Source organism: Macrosteles quadrilineatus, unplaced genomic scaffold, assembly GCF_028750875.1.
Source record: "Macrosteles quadrilineatus isolate MER2022 unplaced genomic scaffold, UCM_ALF_1.0 Scaffold_9__3_contigs__length_116548681, whole genome shotgun sequence".
Classification (NCBI taxonomy): Eukaryota; Metazoa; Arthropoda; class Insecta; order Hemiptera; family Cicadellidae; genus Macrosteles; species Macrosteles quadrilineatus.
This window is the reverse complement of record NW_026542602.1, coordinates 72,059,641-72,079,872: the sequence shown is the minus strand read 5'-3', so window position 1 is coordinate 72,079,872 and position 20,232 is coordinate 72,059,641. Positions and strand designations below refer to the sequence as shown.

Sequence of the window (20,232 nt, the reverse complement as noted above, 5' to 3'; positions counted from 1 at the left end):
ATTTAGTTAATTGAAAATCGGGCAAAGAAAATTCGCTTAGTCTGCAGGTTAGCTGTGACGGGGGTATTTAATATCTTCTCTTACTCCTTGTTATCCTTTCCCCTTACGTAGTTACAATTATTTTCAATAATCCCCTTTTATATAGAGCATGGAGGTAACTAATTTTATTACTTTATGAATAAATGTTTAAATATCGTAAAAAGTAATAATATTTCGAAACACCCTGTATGGAGTGGTTTAATACGCTTAAAACTGGTCCCAATCGATTTAAAATAACTAAAACCATCGAAAACCACACCTCACTCGACCTTAAACGTAAAAAGAAAATTATTCAGGAACAAGGGCCCTTCGGATCAAAAAGGGCCCCAAAAAGGGCCTTAGGACACCCAAAATTTTGGGGACTCATCGGATCTTCATTTCTCATATTATTAGTAACTCACGGGTGAAATTTCATGAATGTACAAATTTTGTTGTTTATATGGAGTGTTTTTGTATTATTTTACCTGTACTATATAATAATAGGAACACAAATTTCATCGATACTTCCGGACATGAACTAGACAGGAAAGACGAACTTCGAAATAATTTACAGGGGGGTTGGAATAAACTAACTAACAAAAAATTATGTTTCATCTATGAAATAGGTGATAGGAAATACAATGATCAAAAAATGAAAGACATACAATCACGGCCACAACCATAGTAATAAGATAATCCATAAAACACGGAATATGCTCAGTGGTATAATACATGCAATATATCACAAACTCTTAAAAGAATTAAGGCAATACAAAATATTTGTTGGCAATTAGTTTTTATTGATTAAAATTACAGTTTATTTCCAATTACATTACAGGTACAACATAATGTGCTATTACATGAAATTGTAAGTAACATGGTATTCAATTATCAGTGTTGGCATTACTGTAGACGATTTTAGTTTTATTTCATCTGACAAACTCAATGGTTTCAACCAATCAGGTTTCATTTTTTTGAAAAGTAGTAACCAATCAGAATCAAAGTTTCTCCTTGTTCTTGCATATGCTCAACAATCGCTTTTTTCTTTTTCAATCTGTAAACTCAAGCTTCTGAAACATCTTTTATCTTGGTGCGGTTTTATATTTGTCAAGAAAAGTTTGTTTCAAGCTAGGCTAACTTATCAAATTTGAAGCCATTTAAAATCAAAAACTCACAATACCTACGGAAATTACATTAACAAATGTATTATTAACCTGCCAGTAAGAGGTAAATATTTTTAGTAAAGATATCAATGATCCTGCTCATCCCTAAGTTTGTTTAGTTGTAAGATAGGCCTAGTTAACATAAAGCGTAGGCCTAACTTTAACGAAACTGGAAATCAATTATTAGACTTAGCCTACTTATATATTTTATTTTTGGATAGATTTTGTGACATTTATTCATAAAGAAAGTGTAGCCTATTTTGTTTATGTTACATTAACAGTCTTAAGAATAGGACTAACATATACATTCAACATTTGTCAATAATAAATTAATGTTAGACCTACTTAGGCCTAAAAAAGTTACACGTATTCAAGCCTAGACTAAGTTATATTTTTCAGCCGTTGAACTAATTTGTTTTTATTTTTTTAAGTAAACCTTATCAGAAATGTAATGACATACCTAGCCTAACTTAATTTGTAAAAAAATAGCTTAACTTATGCTAATGGCCACAGTTCCGCAGAGAACCTGTATTATCCATATTAGGTATCGGATGAAATAGGCTATGGATAGTTATCGACTTAGAGTAAAATATTTATCTTATTAAGTTAAGTTTACCTTTATCTTTTACCTAAATTAGGGATAGGTTGCACCAAAACAAAAATAAAAAACAATTTTTGCCTATTTTTATACAAAGTTAAGTTTAACCCTCCAAGTGTCCATAGTTTAGGCCTTAATGTCCACCTATTTTTGGCGCATTTGCAAGGTTTTATTAAAACGGATCTGAGAAGCTTAAAACAATGTTAATTCTAATGTTCTATATACCATTTTGTTTGGAAAATCATGGGCTTCAATATTATATATAAAACATAAGGAACACTTTTTCAAAAAAAAAAATTTTAGGTAAAAAAAATATAATTTCGAAAATTTTCAAAGAAAAAATAAGTTCGCGCTCAATGAAATTTTATAAATTATAGGCCTATAAATATTTGAAAATAGCCACTTTGTTCTAAATTTTATGAGGATTACAAATATATAATAATATAAGGAAGTAGATTTGCAAATAAATAAGTTATGGGCAAAAAACAGATTTCAGTACATAGCGTTTAGCTAAGAATGCATAGCCTAACCATAGCTAGGAATCTGGCTGATAATTTACATCAATATCACTACCTACTTCTTCAGGATCATCAACCAGCACTTCAAAACCACTTAAATCTTCTTATAATGCAACACGTATATCACTACTTTTGATTTTTAACACTAAAACAATGATAAACGTAATAAAACACATCAGTCATCGGTCGGAGGGTAACCTAGCTGTTTACAAATACACGCACGTCAGCTGTCTGCTACATATTACGATCGGCTCAGATAACGTACAGCGCTGAGACAGACCTCTGGAGAAAGCTTAGAATGAAACGGAAAGAACAATACCTAACTCGATCCAGTTCAATCCGATTCAGTCAGTTATAGAGCCTTTGCCGTAAACGATGTCTGCTTGTCGAAAAATCGACAAGTAACACTACACAAAGTGTGCTGCTTGTCGAATTTTCGTCAAGTAACACTGGGAGGGTTAATTAAGTTTAGCCGGCTACCCGCTAAGAAGACTGAGTACATACCCGTAAAACGCAAGCTTCAATTTTACAACGCGGTAAGAAAGCAGCGACCAGCCAAGCTACTTGCCCTGCTCCACGGTGTTTTTACCCTAACTTACCATAGGTTAGGTAGTGATTTAATTATCGACCATGAAATCTGAGCCTAGGCTTGTAGGTTCCAAAGTTATCTGTCATAACCGCTATATTAGCCTACCATATCCTTGAAAAACCCCTTCACCACCCCCAAAAAAGAAGTCCCTGGAGTAGGTGACAGATGTCTTGGAGAGTCTAATTGCGGGGAACGTTATGTTTCTTTGCCTTGTGTTGTGAGAATGAACAATGCCATGGGATCAGTCTGGCTCCAATGGAGGCCATCGGCTAGATGGTGGTTTGAGGCTCCCTGCCACTGGAAATAAAACGAGGACCATTTGGGTCCTCTCACGGCAACAATAGTTAGCCTATGTTTGCTGCATGCGACTAAGGTGGTTTTAGATGCTTTAAATTTCTTAATAATTTGGTTGAAATTAATAATTGCTTAATTGATGTCAATTAAATAATAATCGTTCAAGAGTCAAACATATTTTAAGTTAAGGTAGGCTTATAAAAGACTTCTGATATTCCCGCCTACCTGTTTGTGATTTATCATTGTTCGCAGAATTGGAACTGCAACTATCTAACCAAAATAAGTTCAAACTTTTTGAACTTTGTTGTATTTAAAAGATTTCCCTGCTTCTCTTTTCTTTTACTTGCAACACTTGGGTGCACACGTTTCATTTTATAAACTGAATGAGTCAAGTTTTAGTACTCCTTCAAACAATACGTTATAACCCACAACATAGGAATGACTGGAAACAGTCAAACGTTGGTGATTGAAACTAACTTGACTGTTTGATGTTGAGGCTGACATGTGTAACAAAGTCTAAAATGAGTTGTAGGACTAAAATGGGTAGTTTGCCATGAATAAAAATGGATGGAATACACATATTTATCTGTTGTTGGTAGGCCTACTCACATAAGGTTTATGCGTTCACAATTATACCGTAGTGTTGAAGTTACAAAAAAATAACATTTAAACTTTTGAAAATTAAAATTTTAATACCAAACTATTAATACCGGCAGGGGTGGCTCCAGGGATAATTCTTTGGGTAGGCCTGACAAGGATCAAGAAGGAGTTTGTTCGGGGGACGAGAGGTTTGTGGGGCTTCCCCGCAAAAGGGGATAATTATAAATTTTATTTGCAAAATAATGAGTTTGAATGCTCTCCATTTATTTACATTTAATTACATTTCTTTATAATATTGAAATATCTACTAAAATTTTGGCTAGGCCCGGGCCTACCTGGCATGCCCTCTGGAGCCGCCTCTGAATACCGGTACCGGTAATTACAAAATAAGAATGACAAACTCCAAAATTGTAAATTTTGTCCTTCCATAACGTTTTATACCAAAAGTAATAAAATATTAATGCAAACGACAACAAACAATAAGAATCAACAATAAAAACACCAATGTTTAAATTAAAATTATGATTGATTATTTTCTTTGCAATGACTGAAACTACTGCAACATTGTACCGATTGAATGCCACCAGTTGTTGTGGAATTCACTCATCTGAACTGAAAAACCCAACTGGTTTTAACAACCGATTGACTAGTCGATAGTTTTTTCCAGTCAGTTGTCCCATCACTAGTTCATTACTAGTACAAGCGCAAGCGCTAAGCTGTCTGCTCGAGTGCACACAGGGCACAGCGCTGTCGTGTCACTACCGCTGAGCCGAGTCGAACCCGAACAGAGCGGCGCAGTGAGATCAGTGACTATCCTCGAGTACCAAATGACTATCACTGTACCAGGGGCTACCCTTAACTGTAATTCAATACTGTAGGCTACAAAACATGTTGTTTATTTAGAATTACTTTTGCAAGATTACTTGGCTGTAAAACAGTAAAAAAAAATAATTTTTCATAATAAAACATATTTGTTTTCTTGATTTCGTTTGGCTTTTGGAGGCTCCCTTGAGCTGGAGGCCCTCGGTCATCGCCAACCAGCTGCCCTGGCCAGACCGGGCCTGCACGGGATGTAAGGTCTTGATGCTTATCCCAGACATGAAGAAAGGCACAGCAGTGGCAAAAGACAGTGGGTATTCCCAGTTCACGAAAAGGGACTTACAACGAGCCCAGTTTTCACTTAGGCCTAAGTTTATTATTTTTGGCCCTATTTTTGAATCTTGAGATTCTCCACTGTACCTGATGAAAGCCCCCACTAAAGAAGTTCATGATATTATCTCATCTTAACTTGATATATTACGTTATCTGGATCATCATTCTTCCATTTTAAAATTTTATTCTGAAAAATGAATTTGAGTTATTCATATTTGAGTCATACTCATATATTGATCTAAAAAAGTTAGATACAACATAATACCTTATACAGTACCTTACACAGTGCAATCTTTTACAACACATTTCTAAAACCGTCTGGATTAATATCAGTCCAGCTGATTATTAGGGAAAAAAATTATTAGGTATATATAAAATTTGTTTGACACAACAACGTTTCTGTTCACAAATGATGTAGGTGAGTTAGATTACCTGTATTGGTGAGTAAAAAAACTTATTAATTAATCTGTCTGTGGTAGTGATGTGTCAATACCACAATTTAAAGATTCTCGATACTGGTACCTGAAAAATCTATTCTCGATACCAATATTATTTGTATAGTTTTACCAAATTTTCTGAATGGATTATTGGTTATACTTTACTAACCCCTGTCTTTATGTCCTTCATCCATTAAGTATTTTTGAGGTAATGGGGTGTTTTTTTTATTTAAAAAAATGTATGCAGCAATGAAACATTCTTACCAGCCAATTTATTTGTAAACCCTTCTAAACACATTTATATCATGTTAAAGGTAAAAAATGAAGATCTAACAACAAAAATAAAAAATAAAAGGTTATAGAGGTGTGCCAGCCTTATATTTTCAGTCAAACCAAACTCGAGGTAATGTCGTGATCATCTCCATCGGTCGTGGAGATATCTTCGTCGTCTTCTGGGATCACTGCAAAATCCGAAATATCCTCCTCAATTCAGAAACATCATTATTTTCATCCAGCAATTGATGATCCCAACATCCTCATTTCCGCTAACGCGGCAAAATCATGGACATCTCCCACAGCATTGAAGACGTCATCATCGTCTCAAGCGGTCACAGAAAAGTCATCCGCGAATCTGGCCAAATGATTAATATCTTCGGAGGCAGTGTAGACATCATCATCTTCTCCCGCGGTCACAGGAATGTCATTGTTGCGGAAGTTACCACTATTACCACAATCAGGCAAGAAGACAATGTCATCATTGTCTCCTGTGGTGGCGGAAACGTCATCGTCTTCTTGCCTGATTGTGGTAATAGTGGTAACTTCCGCAATGAGCGTGATGGCTATCGGTATCGGAATCAACTTTTGACGATCGATTCTTGATATGGCTACCTTATCAAATTGGACTATTATAATGTCCAAGCATCAGTGGTATTGAGAATCGGCACATCCCTAGTCTGTAAATAGTAAATGTATTAAGGTGGAAATTAATGATAATTAATCTTGTCTATTAAAATAATGTAAAATAGATAGTCAATATTTTTGAGATCACCCTAAGGGCCGAAAGTTTTAAGTTAAATTAAACCTGTGATATGACAGATTTAGAATTATATTGAAAACTTGTCATGTTTCAAAAGCTCCATATTAAATTTTTTCTATTAACTTGAAACTATTAGCCTACCTACTTTATGACCCATTATTGGTAATTTTGAGACCGTACAAGAAGCTTTAACATTGCCAAATGATGTTTGTGAATAATATATAGTTTATTCAAAGCCAGTTGAATTTGAGTATAAGAAGTTAGTATTGTAATTTGCCAGTTATATTTTAATTATGTGCAGAAATTATTACTGTAATCGGGGCTAGTATGATTTTCAGACCTTATTTGTAAAATAGTCTTAAACACAGACATTTCTCTAGCACTCCATTAGGCTACCTCATCTCCGATTGGCAGACCCTTCCAACTCGACTATGATCAAATAGTTTCTAGAAACATCAGTTGAGCTATGGCTGATGTGATGTTGTGTATTAATGATGATTTTTATTCTTATATATCAGATATAAGAATTATATCTTATATCAGATTCCAGATCCCGAAACCTTGTGTATTGTTTTTTACATTCGTGATGGAAATTGTCCGCAATAAACCATTGAACAACATTAACTCACCATCACCAACAATGAACTTCAAACAAAGAGTACCTAGGTGTTCCAGTTACTAGTTTTTTTAATAGTTTAGGAGATGTTATTAATTGTTAATACTGTATATTTTGTTTTAGCTTTGGGAATGGCCAGTGAATTGGACACCAACCTGATTGTAGGCCAGGCATTGCCTGTCACTTTGCTGAAGGTACAGGAGGATTACACTGTCTACGTCCAACCAGCCTCTGAGGTTGGAGAGGTAAGCTATCAATCATTATTCAAATTAAGGAAGCACTTATTTCGCGAGTTAAGAATATAATTATGCAAAATAGTTTAGATGCATGTATTTAATATTTACTAAATTTGTTTTTAGTCAATGTTGATATATTCTGCTGTCTTGATGTAGAAGTTATGTGAAATTAACACTTTGCTCAATACTCGAGTAAATTCAACTTGTACAATTATATACCAGCAGGTTTTGTGCAGACTATAGTTAACATTGAGACTTGAGAGATGGGGTTTTATAAGTTCAGGAAGTGCCAAGACAAATATTGTAACACTTTTCGTATTGCCCAATGACCTTTCTGAAACAGACAATAATTCAAATAAGGGGAGTAATTTTAAATAGGTTTATGGAGGAACAAAATATTCTACTCTAGTAACAGATCTGTAAGATAAAGTTATGAAAGTGGCTTATTGGCCTAAATTGTATGCATTTGATTATCGATAATCTGACACTTAATAGTCTAGATCACTCCAGTTCAATGATGTGATGAAATCATCAGAGATATCATGATGTGTGCAATACTGGAATATAATTTGTATACCTATTGAAAGTTAAATGTAAATGCATTGTTTTTTTTTTTTTTTTTTTTGTTAAAGATGCCAACTGGTTTATTTTAATGTCCAATAGTATGTAGAAGAGTACAATTAGATTTGATTGATTCACTAGTGGCTATTTTTGGTAACTTTTTCAGTAATCCGACACCTTCTTGGTTCTATGAGTGACAAATTATGAAAAGTCCAACGTAGTGTAGGAAATAGTTGGATCTGACGGTTGAGTGGAATGTATTGTTTGTTGCAGTTGCAGAGCCTCGAGTTGCAGCCGGGTCAAGGTGTCAAGTGTGTACTGAGCAATGTCAAAGAAACAGCAACTGACGAACAACGGCAAGCCTTCACTCAGCTACCTGCTGACACATACGTCATCATGCTGGTCGACGCAGTACAGAGTGAAGGGTGGGTAAAACTAAAGAACTGAACATAGCTGTATGAAAATCAAACAACTTTTGCCTATCTACAATCACTTGCTCATTTTTGCTTGTTAATAGTAGAAGAAGTTTACTGAGTAGAATTTAAATCAGAAAAATATTTTAATTCAACACTTTTATATTTTAAACTGTTTGGCTACTGACTATTGACACCATTGGCTTCTTGTTTCTTTTTCAATATGGACAACCGTTTCAATAAAAAAATTAAATGAATTCCAGTTGCATCAACAGTAAAAACTTCTGTTAGCTATGTTAAAATTTAGTTTTATCAATTTAACATTGTTGAAATGGAGAAAACTGAAGTTATAACAAGAAAATAATTAATCTATCAGTTATTCTTTGTCTAAACTAAGCTTATAAGATATCGTTGTAATCTGCCTAATATTTACTAAATTTACATGTGCAGCAAATATGTTGTAAAATTAGTGGTTTTCATAGAATTTGTCATCCAATATCTAAAAATCCACCATTTTTAAACAATTCAAGAGATATATTCATATTTTATACAAAAATAGTGGTCAATAAGATAATCATTTTTACAGAACTTCAACGCTGTAGCTCAAACAGTTAAGGAGTTTTTGTAAATTCACATACAGACAGATAGACCGAAAACTGAATAAGATAGGACATATGTTGTTGTTATATTACATTTTTTGTTTCTTTTGACATGAAAATAAAGTGACAAAGATTGTTCATAAGGTTGCAAGACACCCTGCATATCCACCTGCTGCTTACAGTAGTCGCAGCTAGACTGGGCGCGCGGCCGCGCTAGGGTGCGGGGTGTAGAGGGGAGTGTTTATTGCTCATTTCCAAAAACATCTGGCCCACACGGCTCTCTGGGGGGGGGTTCAGCGCCTCACTGCTGTCTTCATGGCTTTGGCGTGGGGGACGGTTAGTACACAAGGGTCCGCGCGCCCAGACTAGCTGCGACAACTGTACTCTATTGTTGTGCTCATTTTAAATAATTTTAAATTAGAGAGCTCTGGGTTCATGGTACAGTAGTTAAATTTAGTATTATCATGTTTTAAAGATTAATATAAAGGCCATGCCTACAAAAATTGATAGTTCCATTCATTTAAATAAATAATAATTATTAAACGAATTTATTTATGATATTGCTGTCAATAGGAACCCAATTTAAAACCTGCAAAAGGGGTTGTTTCTCTAAATCTTTCATAAAATATATTAATAATGAATATGCAACAAAAATAAAATACCCCCGCCGTAGCAAACCTGCAGACAAAGCGAATTTCCATTTACTTGTCTATTTATATTTCCCCTTCCCCTATAATATTCCCTCAACATTGACAGATTTATTTACTATTTAAATAACAGAACTGGGGTACTGAGCTTAAGTTTTCTGCTTCAGGAAAGGTAATGAGGTATGTTTTTTAATTGAAATGTTGATAGGGAGTATGAAATAAAGTTGCCAAATTGTATTACAAAATACCCCCGCCGCAGCAAACCTGCAGACTAAGCGAATTTCCATTAACCTGATTGGATTTAAACACTAAAATGCCTCCATAAAAATAGCACATTTATTTCCTATTTAAATAGAATTACTTTTACGAGTACTTAGGTTTGCTGCAACAGGGAGGATAAAAAAGATTTTTTTTATAAAATGATAATAGTTTAGTAAGAAATAAAAGTATTTTCCAAAATCGATAAAAATATGTTCATAAACAAGCAAACTACAGCAGTTGACTTATTCTCCATAAGAATAACATGGGAATTTTAAAATTACAATTTTTTTGAATTTTCTCTATAACAATTAGGCGCATAATAACGCTTGAATATACTAAATTATTTGTTTTTTTAAGCTCTACAAAATGGTTTAAAAAGAAATTGTGAAATTTTGTGTTTTTAGGGTCAAGAATGGGAAAAACCTATTTTTACCCCATAAAACCCCCGATTAACCCCCGTTCCCATAGTCCGATCATGCTGGTTCGCGAACTCATTCAAGTTTATCCCGCCTTACACCTTCAAACCAAATTTGATCAAAATCGGACAAAAATTACTCAAGTTATCGTGCGGATGGACACATATATATATATATATATATATATATATATATATATCTCTATATATAGATATATAAAAATTTGAACGAATGGTGTTTTTGGCCTCTGGGGACATCAAAATGAAAAAGTAAATCGGTCCCGGGCTTAGGTCTTACCATGAGACCTACGGTAATAGCTACTTCCCTATAGGGAAATTCGCTAAAAGAAGCAAACTTCAACAGTTTATTTATTCTACATAAGAATAACATGGGAATTTTTATATTTTTTTTATTTTCTCAGTAACTGTTAGGCACACAATAACCATTCAATATTTTAATTTCTTTTTTAAAATCTCTACAAAATGATTTATAAAAAAAGTTTGAAATTGTGTTTTTTAGGGCATTTTGTTAAAACCCCCCATAAACTCCTGTTCCAATAAACAAACTCGTTTGAATAAACATTGTTTACGAGTTTGAACCAAATGTCATCAAAATCAGATCATTTCTTGAGTTATTGTGCTAACGGACATATATACATGAATTTAAATGGAGGGAGTTTTTGGCCTCTGGGGGCCTCAAAACAAAAAAATTAATTGCTCCCGGATCAAGGTCTTACCATGAGACTTACGGTAATAGCTTATTCCCTATATGAGAAATTTTCTAAAAGAGACATTTAATAATAAGTTAGCTGTTGTAGCTGTTTGATAATTATTGTCTAGCAAGGTTGAAATTGTTCACCAATAGCTAACTGTTTCTTTAAATAGAACTGTTAAAGTAATAGTAAAGTCAAAAATATTTTAATTGTGTGTGTTTTTATGAGTAATGTCTAGTAACGGTAACACAATAACCTGTACATTTTCAGATTGCAAGTGACACTGTTTGACGGCGAAGGGCAGCTACTTGACCTTCAAGAGAATGAGGTGCAGTCAGTAGAGAAGGTCTGTCCCATGCCCATCCTCAACATGCATCAGAAGGTCTGGATCGCACACGCCAGTGAAGACGGCGTCTTTTTGCACAAAATCGCATATGCTGATCTTCTAGCAGATTTACTCCAGAAGCTTTATGAATTTTACAATGACTCTGAACCTGTCGAACAAGAATGGAATAATGGAAACCTCTGCTGTGCTAAATCAGTTGCCGATGAACAATGGTACAGAGCTAAAATATTGGAAACTGGAGAAGAAACTAAGGTTCAATATGTTGACTATGGAAACACTGAAGTTATTCCTTCCTCCCATCTGCGACAGCTCGACGCATCTTTCTACACACCACATGCTCTCGCTTTGCCCGTGTCTCTTGATGTGACTTGGTCCGTCCCAGTGGAAACCCTGATGGAACTAGCTGGAGAAACTAAATACAACGCTGTCATTCTGAGGAACAAAACCGGATGGATTGTTGAGTTGGTGGACAGTTCAGGACAGAGTTTGACTGAAAAATTAGTAGAGTTGGGATTAGCTGTGGCTCTAGATAACTCACCATTTAAAAGGGTCGTAGAAGAAGGCAGATTCGCTGAGGGCTCTGATATTCCAATATCAGTCTCTTTTATTGACTCCCCTTTGCAGCTATGGATTCATGTCGGTGATGATATTGAGCTCATCGAAGCTCTACAAGACAGATTGCAGGATGCCGCTCCAAAACTTCTCCCTCTCAGAGAAGCCACTGGAATGTTTGCTGCCAAATTTTCAGATGGACAATGGTATAGAGCTCTCAAGTTGGATGATACGTCAGCCAGATTGGTTGATTATGGAAACTCTGATGTAGTTGACATGTCAGATATTAAAGCCCTGTCTCCAGACTTTTTAGAACCTGCTGAGGGTTATGCTGTCAAATTGGAACTGCCCATTGAAGAGTTCAAGGAAGGTGCCAATGAGAAACTTGAAGAATTGCTGATATCGTCAGAAATCAGTAGCGAAGAAGAAGTAATTGCTCACATTCTATCGGTGAAAGAAAATTCAATTGTCGCAGACATCAAAAAAGGTGGCAAAAGTATTGTAGACATCCTGGTGGAAGAGAAGCTTGCTACTAAAAAGGCAAAGGTTTTCTCAGGATTTGTGAGTAATATAAACAGTTTAAATGATTTCTTTGTTCAAGAAGTTGGCTGTGAAGAAAGCCTGGAAATGATTGTTAATGCTTTGACGGCAGCAGAAACTTTTGAGACAGTGTCAGAAGTGAATGAAAATGATTTAGTAGCAGCTCTTTTTACTGATGATGGTTCGTGGTATCGAGCAAAGGTGACTAAAAAGTCTGAAAATGGAATTGAAGTACTTTTTATAGATTACGGAAACTCTTCTATTTCAACTGAATTCCGAACCCTACCTCCTGAGCTAGCGGAGAAAAAAGCCTTAGCTAAACATTGTGCCTTGAAACTGCCTGAAGGTTTAGAAGAGTGGATAGAATCGGCAATTGAAAAATTTATGGAACTATCTGCAGAAGGCTGTACTCAGTTTGATTTAAAACTAATAACTGAAGGGGATCCAGCAATTGTTGTCTTACACAGCAATGACAAATGTGTAAATGAAGAGTTAAAACCTTTCTGTGATTCAAATGCTCCTGTGACCGCTAAGACTGAAAGTGCCTCTCCAGACCTGACTGGGTATGACAAAGTTGTGTATATTAGTCATATTAATGGTCCTAATGATTTCTACATTCAAGTAGACAGTGCTGAAAGTAGTCCGGTCAAAAATGATGAAAACAACAAAATCCTGGAAGATCAGTTTGTTAGTGAGGTAGTAGAAGGAAGCAAACATGAAGCTGAAATTCAAGACATGATCATGGAAAGTGTTGATGCGAAAATAGAAAACATGCAACTACAAGAAGACATGCAGCAGATTGTGGAGGATTCGCTTGAAAATGCACTCAGTTCAAATCTTGATGAATCCTCTGTAGTAACAGAACAAGAAGTAGACAGTGCTGAAAGTAGTCCGGTCAAAAATGATGAAAACAAAATCCTGGAAGACCATTCTGTTAGTGAGGTAGTTGAAGAAAGCGAACATGTAACAACATTAGATACGAGTTCTTCAAATGGTGTTGGTAACGTCCAAGAATATGAGGACAGATCGATGAAGAATCCCGAAACTTCTGATTCCGTGAATGAGGCTGAATCAAAAGGTAAACATTGCTTTTTTCACCACTTTTGCCTACATTTTATCGTATTATTCTACACATATAAAATATTTATGTGGAAATATATGCTCTTATGGCGTCTAATAAAACCCAAACATAGAAACCTTGCCTAAAATGGTACCCATCTTGACAAATTATTTGCACCTGCCTATATAACGAACTTTGGCGCACCGGGTTGGTAACATTATTGAAAATAACATGACACTTTGGCTGTAAAATATGGTAGGCTACAAAGAGGAAATACTATTTAAGCAGCTACTGTCATGACAGAAATGTCATATTCGTTTTTAAACTAGATCACATAATCCTTTATAAGATACGTTGATTAACAATATGTAAACGTCAATATAGACGTAACAGCCAATTTACAGTATTTTTTGCTTTTTAGAAATGCCACATTGCTATGTTATTTACATTATGTGCTGCCAATGAAGCCGCACGACCATATAAACGAGGAGGCCCCAGTTCAAGAATAAAAGCTGACTTCACTTCAAGTATATTCCACTACACCTAACATTCCGTAGAGAGATTATATTGACAACTTTATGTTATTGATAAGGCTGAGACAACTAACTGACATCCCCCATGTCAATGAATTCCAGCTTTAACAGTAACCCCACAATCAATATCAATTTCTGAAAACTCTGCTACTTTGTATGGTCACCATTTAATAAGAAAGTATTAAAGTATTAGATGGTTCATTCATTGGCACAGAAGTACGATATGAACTGACTTGAAACTGACTGGAAAAATCAAACTTACACTGTAACGGGTATGACTCCCTTTGAAGTTAGATTATGTCTTCCCAAAAAAGCATTTTCTTTCGAAATAAATCATATTACACTGATGAAATCACGGAAGTGTTTAGCTACTAAAGGTCTACCAATACGATTTTAATACTATTTAATGTTTCTTTCAAAGGAAGAGATACCATATAACATACTAATAATAACTCCGACGACGTACGGTATGGGGAATATTTTATTCATTGAATGATCAACCAAATTTGGCAACTATAATGCAATTAATATCATTATTGTTTTTACACTTATTACTCTTTAAACAATGCTAAATGCTCAAAATATGTATATTTCACTCAATTTATCGCAGTTAGATGAATTAACGTAAGCCTTAAAAGTAACCGTCGATTTCAACGGGTTTCACCTAGTAATATATATATACGCTGTTCAAAAAGAGAAAGTGAAAATTGCTATCCAAATCTTATAGCAGCTACAAGAGTTAAATCCAACCTATTTAAAAAAATGAATCTATACTTTCAAAACTTCAGGACAGGTATTAAGAGAAACTTCACTGACATCGTGACAACGTTCTGATGCGGGGCATATACCGAGACTGACAGACACGATAAAATACGTTAACCAACTTTCAATGGTGTTGCTGCTTTAGCGTATTCAAAGCAGATTATGGCTGTCCAGTTGGTAACCCGGAGTTTGTGGGTAAAAAATGGAGCACATGAAATTATTGATATCCACCCCACTCTTCGGGATTCTATACGAAAAACATTTGTTGGCTTAGGGGGATGTCTCAAATAGAAGAAATAAAATGACCCAACTTAAATTACTTAACACGGGTTATCAGTAAGGCAACAGTTTTCTTTAATTCTCAATGCTGGACAAACTTTCTTGCAACATGTTAACTCGAATTGAAGCAGAACGTTTAGCATTCATTAGAAGTAATCAGTTAAACATGAGAGCAGAAATAATGTAGGTGAACCTTGACGACGCAAATAGAGATAGGTATTTAAAATTAGTTTCTAACAAGTTTTCAATGCTCTAAGATGTAACTAGAATTACTCGAATTTAAGCATAATGCTCTCCTCTGCGTTATGTTTCATACTATGCGGCTCATTGAGCCGCACGGGTTCTCTAGTAAACATTATAATACATCTTTCCCCATAAAAAAACAGCAAACAAATTTGAAAGAATTTACTAAAAACAATAACCAACCAAACTTCTCCCTTCTTTTGAGACCATTATATTGCATTCTGAAATCTTGATGGTAGCTTGATTTCTCTACGAAGTCTCAGTTGTACTGGCTCTTTCTTCTTAATGTAGCCCCGTTATCACCTTCTACCCAGTAACTTCTTGGAGTTGGTCCTTGATTAACAATCTTTCCCTGCTCCCACCTTCCTTCATTTCTGAAGACAACTCTTTCGTTATTTCTTACAACCCTTAAGTATTTGGCTGACCAATCATAATATTTTTTCTGCAGCTGTTATCTTGTATTTAACCTGTCTTGTACTCCATCATTCAGCGTTACTTTCAGCAGTTCCTCGGTAACAGGGATCGTTGTCTTACACCTGCGTTGAAACATCAGCTGAGCTGGAGAATATCCCAGATGCTTAACGGGCATGTTCATAAGCTCCAAAAAAACCATTTTCAAATTCTTATTGTCATACTGTACTTTCCTAATCAACTCTTTGGCCATTCCAACTGCCCTTTCAGCAAGCCAATTGGATTAGGCATAGCCTGGACTATAATGTCTTGATAATCTTCAGGGCATCTTCATGCTCTACGGTCCATAAGAAGTCCACATCCTTTCTTGTCAAATGTCTGAGGGGAGCAGTGATTTTTGCTAAATTCGGTATGAACCTTGATAAATACTTTAGCATGCCCAATAACCGCATCACCCCTTTCTACATAATCTATTTACATAATCTGGGTCGGGTTGGATTCCTGCAGCCGATACTATGTGTCCCAGATACTTAACTTCGCTCTTCTTAAATTGCATCTTGTTTGGATTAAATTTGATTCCAAGTTTAATCCAAACTGTCACAGAATAATAATAAATGAGTTAATGAGTTGGATCAGGTTTAATGCCCTCTTTTTGGCTGTGTCCAAAACTCTCTTTAAATTTTCGTCATGCTCTTCCGATGTCGTTCCTCCTACAATAATATCATCATGTACTATGTTAACTCCCTTCAGGTTTCAAAAGCATTTGTAGTTATTTTCTCGTAAAATTCCGGACCCGAACGGATTCCAAAAGGAAATCTACAAAATTGGTATCTCCCAAATGGGGTACTGACTGTGCACAGTTCACGGCTCTCCTTGTCTAAAAAAATTTGAAAAAACCCATCCTTAAGATCCAAAACAGTAAAATATTTGTAACCACTCAATGTTACCAGAATATAATCAGGGTGTGGCATTAAAAAGTGCTCTCTCATTACCACCTTGTTCAATGGCATCGGATCTATGCAGATTCTCAAAGACTTATTGGGTTTTTCCACGATCACCTGAGGATTGACTCATGCTGTAGGTTTGTTAACCTTCCGAATCACCCCAGTCTCCTCAAGTTGGTCCAACTTTTCCTTTAGTTTTTCCTGTAAACTGTAAGGTACAGCACCCTCCTTAAGCTGAATATGATGAGTGCCTGGAAACTGTCCCAATCCTTCAAAAGCTGTGTTGTAGTTGGTTAAAACATCGTCACTATCTTCAAAATTCTAACATATCGACGACACTCTCTTAATGAGTCCTAAATTGACACAATCGTTCAGTCCTAAAATTGGCAGTTCATGTTCGACATTCACTACAGAAAAATTCACTTCTGCAGTTACACCTGTAATTTTACATTGTACAAGACCTAGTGGTTTGATTTTGAATTTTTCATCTCCCCAGGCTGAGAGTACATAAGAACTACGTTTTACGTGTGTAATGTTAATTTTCCATACATAACTAGCAGGTAAAATACTGATCTCTGCACCTGTATATATAAATTTAACTTGTGTACATAGATCATTCTGTTTTTGTTTAGTGTGCAGGCGACATAAATAAAACACTAAGTCAGTTTAATAATCATATTTAATTGGATTAACATCTTAATACAACATGGGTTGCTATATTCAGTTCTGGAGTCTCAACGGAATTGTCCTCATAGGCCTCTAAAGCATGGATACAAAGAGTACTAAAACTAATTGCAAGAAATACTTAGCCTATATAATATTAAATACTTATATGATATCAAACATCTCCTTTCTTTTTTTTACGAGAATGGCTTTTATTATGTTAACTCAAGATCTAACAGTTGTTTCTTATAGCCTGTTTACAAGTCTAATCTTTGAGGTCTTTCGATCAGTCTACCATACCTAGAGGTTGGGAGTGAGATAGGTGTAGGTTGGATGGTACCAAAGGATGGAGCATGGTTGGGGCTGAAGTCAGATTGGTTTTAGGTGTGAACTTAAGTTTCAGGAGTAGGTCTATGTAGGGTTTAAGTCTCTGGTTGTTTGATTGGATTATGTAGGAGTTCTGGATTAACAAACGTTGGGTTTTGATTTAGGGACTTCCTTAAATGTATCATGTTTCTCCTGACTTCTCTCCCATCATTCTGTTTTACTATGAATGACCTGTATATGATTTTACTATCTGTCCCGGTTCCCATGCTTTACCCTTCTGAACTAAAATTGATTCATTTAGCTCTAAGTTAGGCAATGGTTTACAAGTTTTATCGTACCATGACTTACAGTTACTACACTTAGCTGTTAGTTTTGCCTTAACATTTACATCAAAATTCTTAGGCTTAAGTTGGTTGTCTACACAAGGGATTTTGGTCTTAATCCTTCTACTTAGCATAAGTTGAGCTGGTGATAAGCCAATATCTTTCAAGGGGGTGTTTCTGTATTCTATTAGTTATACATAAACATCTGTGTTGCACTCGTAAGCTCTTCTTAACATGTTTTTGGCTATAGAAACAGACTTTTCGGCAAGTCCGTTGGATTTGGGATAATGCGGACTTGATGTTATTACATTAAAATCATAATCTGATGGAAAATTCCTTAATTCAATACTATTAAAGGGCATATTGTCTGCAATTTAAGTGTTTGGGATTCCAAACCTAGCAAAGATTGATTTTAATTTTTGAATAACACGACCTGCTGTTTTCCCATTCAAAGTTACAAACTCTAGCCATCTACTATAATAATCAGTAATTACTAAGTAGTCATTAGGGCCAAATTGAAAAATATCCGCAGCTAATTTTTGCCATGGTCTGTCAGGAAGTGGGTGAATTTACATAGGTTGTTTGGTATTCGATTTACGAAATCTATCGCAAACTTTACACTTAAGAACGGTTTCATGTATTTACAAAATTGTATTTACCTTTTGTCTACAGCTCAATAAGTTGTAACTTCCGTTACGGCCCTTTCGGCATTAACATGCCATCATCAGACGTCTTCGGCTGAAGCAGCGTCGTTACAGTAGAAACATATAACACGAACATGAACACATTTTACGAATACAAATACACAAAAATAAAACTAACAGGCCTGTCGCACACACGTTACCGGTTGACATGATCAGAGCTAGATGCCGACTGGAGGTTAATCCTGCATCGTTGTTGGTGTGACGGTGTTATCAGCTGACCTTTGTACTCCTGCCTTTGGTCTATAATTGTCCTGGTTTAAAATGCTGTTGAATATGAAGTGTGATTTATATTGTAGTTTCTCATTTAAAATTGTGTCATCTAAACTTTAAAAGCTCTGTAAATTTCATATTCTTCGAGTGTATCCAGTTTATTTCCTTTCTTGCTTGTGTGGAGTATCTCTAGGCCATTGTTCAGATCGTACATGTCATGATTTTCGTCAACCAGGTGTTGTGCAAAGGAGGATTTTTGTTTGTCGATTCTTGGGCATGGATGATGTTCTCTGTATCTAGTTCCGAATGTCCGTCCAGTTTTTCCTATGTAAAAGCTTGGACAACTTGCACATTTATTTTTGTACACACCTGACTTCTCACTTTTGTCAATTATACTATCCGACACATTTAATTTGTTAATTGTCTTGTTGTTCGTCTTAAAAGCTAATTCAATACCATGTTTCTTCAACTCTTTTGTAAGTGTATACTGAATTGAGTGTGAGTATTCTACACACTCATACTTCTTCTTTTGTTGTTGAACATCTCCAGATTTTTTATCATTATTATTTGTTTTCTTACTTAATAATCTGTTTCATGTATTTGTTTTGACATTCCCAGCCAGTATGAGATTTCTCTAGCTCTAGATTTACACTTTTCAATGCCTAGATGGCTTTCATGGATTAGTAATAACATTTCATTTCTGAGGGATGACGGTACTGTAAGCCCTTGTGTAGAGCTTATCATCTAGAAAAACAAGGTCGTCTTGTACTGTAATTCTATCTTGTAAGTTGTAATAGAACTTAACATTAGATGGACACTTATTTTTGGCAGTAGGTTAACCAATAAAATAAAACTGTTTTAACGTTGACAGGTCACAATCTTTATCAATTTCTACTTTAAACTTCTCTTTTTTAGCTGGTGTTATGGGTAAGTGACTCAAGGAATGAACAATATAATACAGTTCGGGGTCATCTTTCACAGTGTCTTTTAAGTATGCCCTAGATAAGGTATCAGCCATGAACATATTTTTCCCTGGGATGTATTCTACTTTTATTTAGTACTTCAATAACTTGAGTAGTAATCGTTGTAACCTAGCTGAAACTTTGGATAGGTCTTTATTTACAATATTTACAAGAGGTTTATGGTCAGTTTGAACGTGAACAAGCCTACCATAAGTCAGCTGATGGAACTGTTCCAGCCCAAAAGTAATAGCTAAAAGCTCCTTTTCAATCTGGGCATATCTCTGATCAGTTTCGGTCAGGCTTCTGGAGCCATACGATATGGGGTGCCCTTCTTGAAAAAGACAAATACCAAGGCCATCTTTACTGGCGTCACACTGTAAAAAAAGGAGCTTAGAACTGTCAATAATACCTAAGACTGGCGCTTCGGTCAACTTAGCTTTTAAGTTATTAAAGGCTTGGTCATGTTCATTCGACCAATTCCAATCTACATTCTTCCTAGTAAGGTAG

General features: G+C 35.4%; 1 protein-coding gene across 1 annotated transcript in view; it reads left to right on the top strand.

Moving 5' to 3' along the window:
- Positions 1-1,185: 1,185 nt before the first annotated feature.
- Positions 1,186-20,232, top strand: part of LOC129002146 (tudor domain-containing 6-like) — a 37,137-nt gene continuing 18,090 nt past the window's right edge. Inside the window, exons 1-4 of the mRNA XM_054429743.1 lie at positions 1,186-1,245; positions 7,145-7,266; positions 8,092-8,243; positions 11,137-13,382. Coding sequence (XP_054285718.1) covers positions 7,153-7,266; positions 8,092-8,243; positions 11,137-13,382 — 2,512 coding nt within the window. The 5' untranslated portion in view covers positions 1,186-1,245; positions 7,145-7,152. The remainder of the gene's footprint in view (positions 1,246-7,144; positions 7,267-8,091; positions 8,244-11,136; positions 13,383-20,232) is intronic.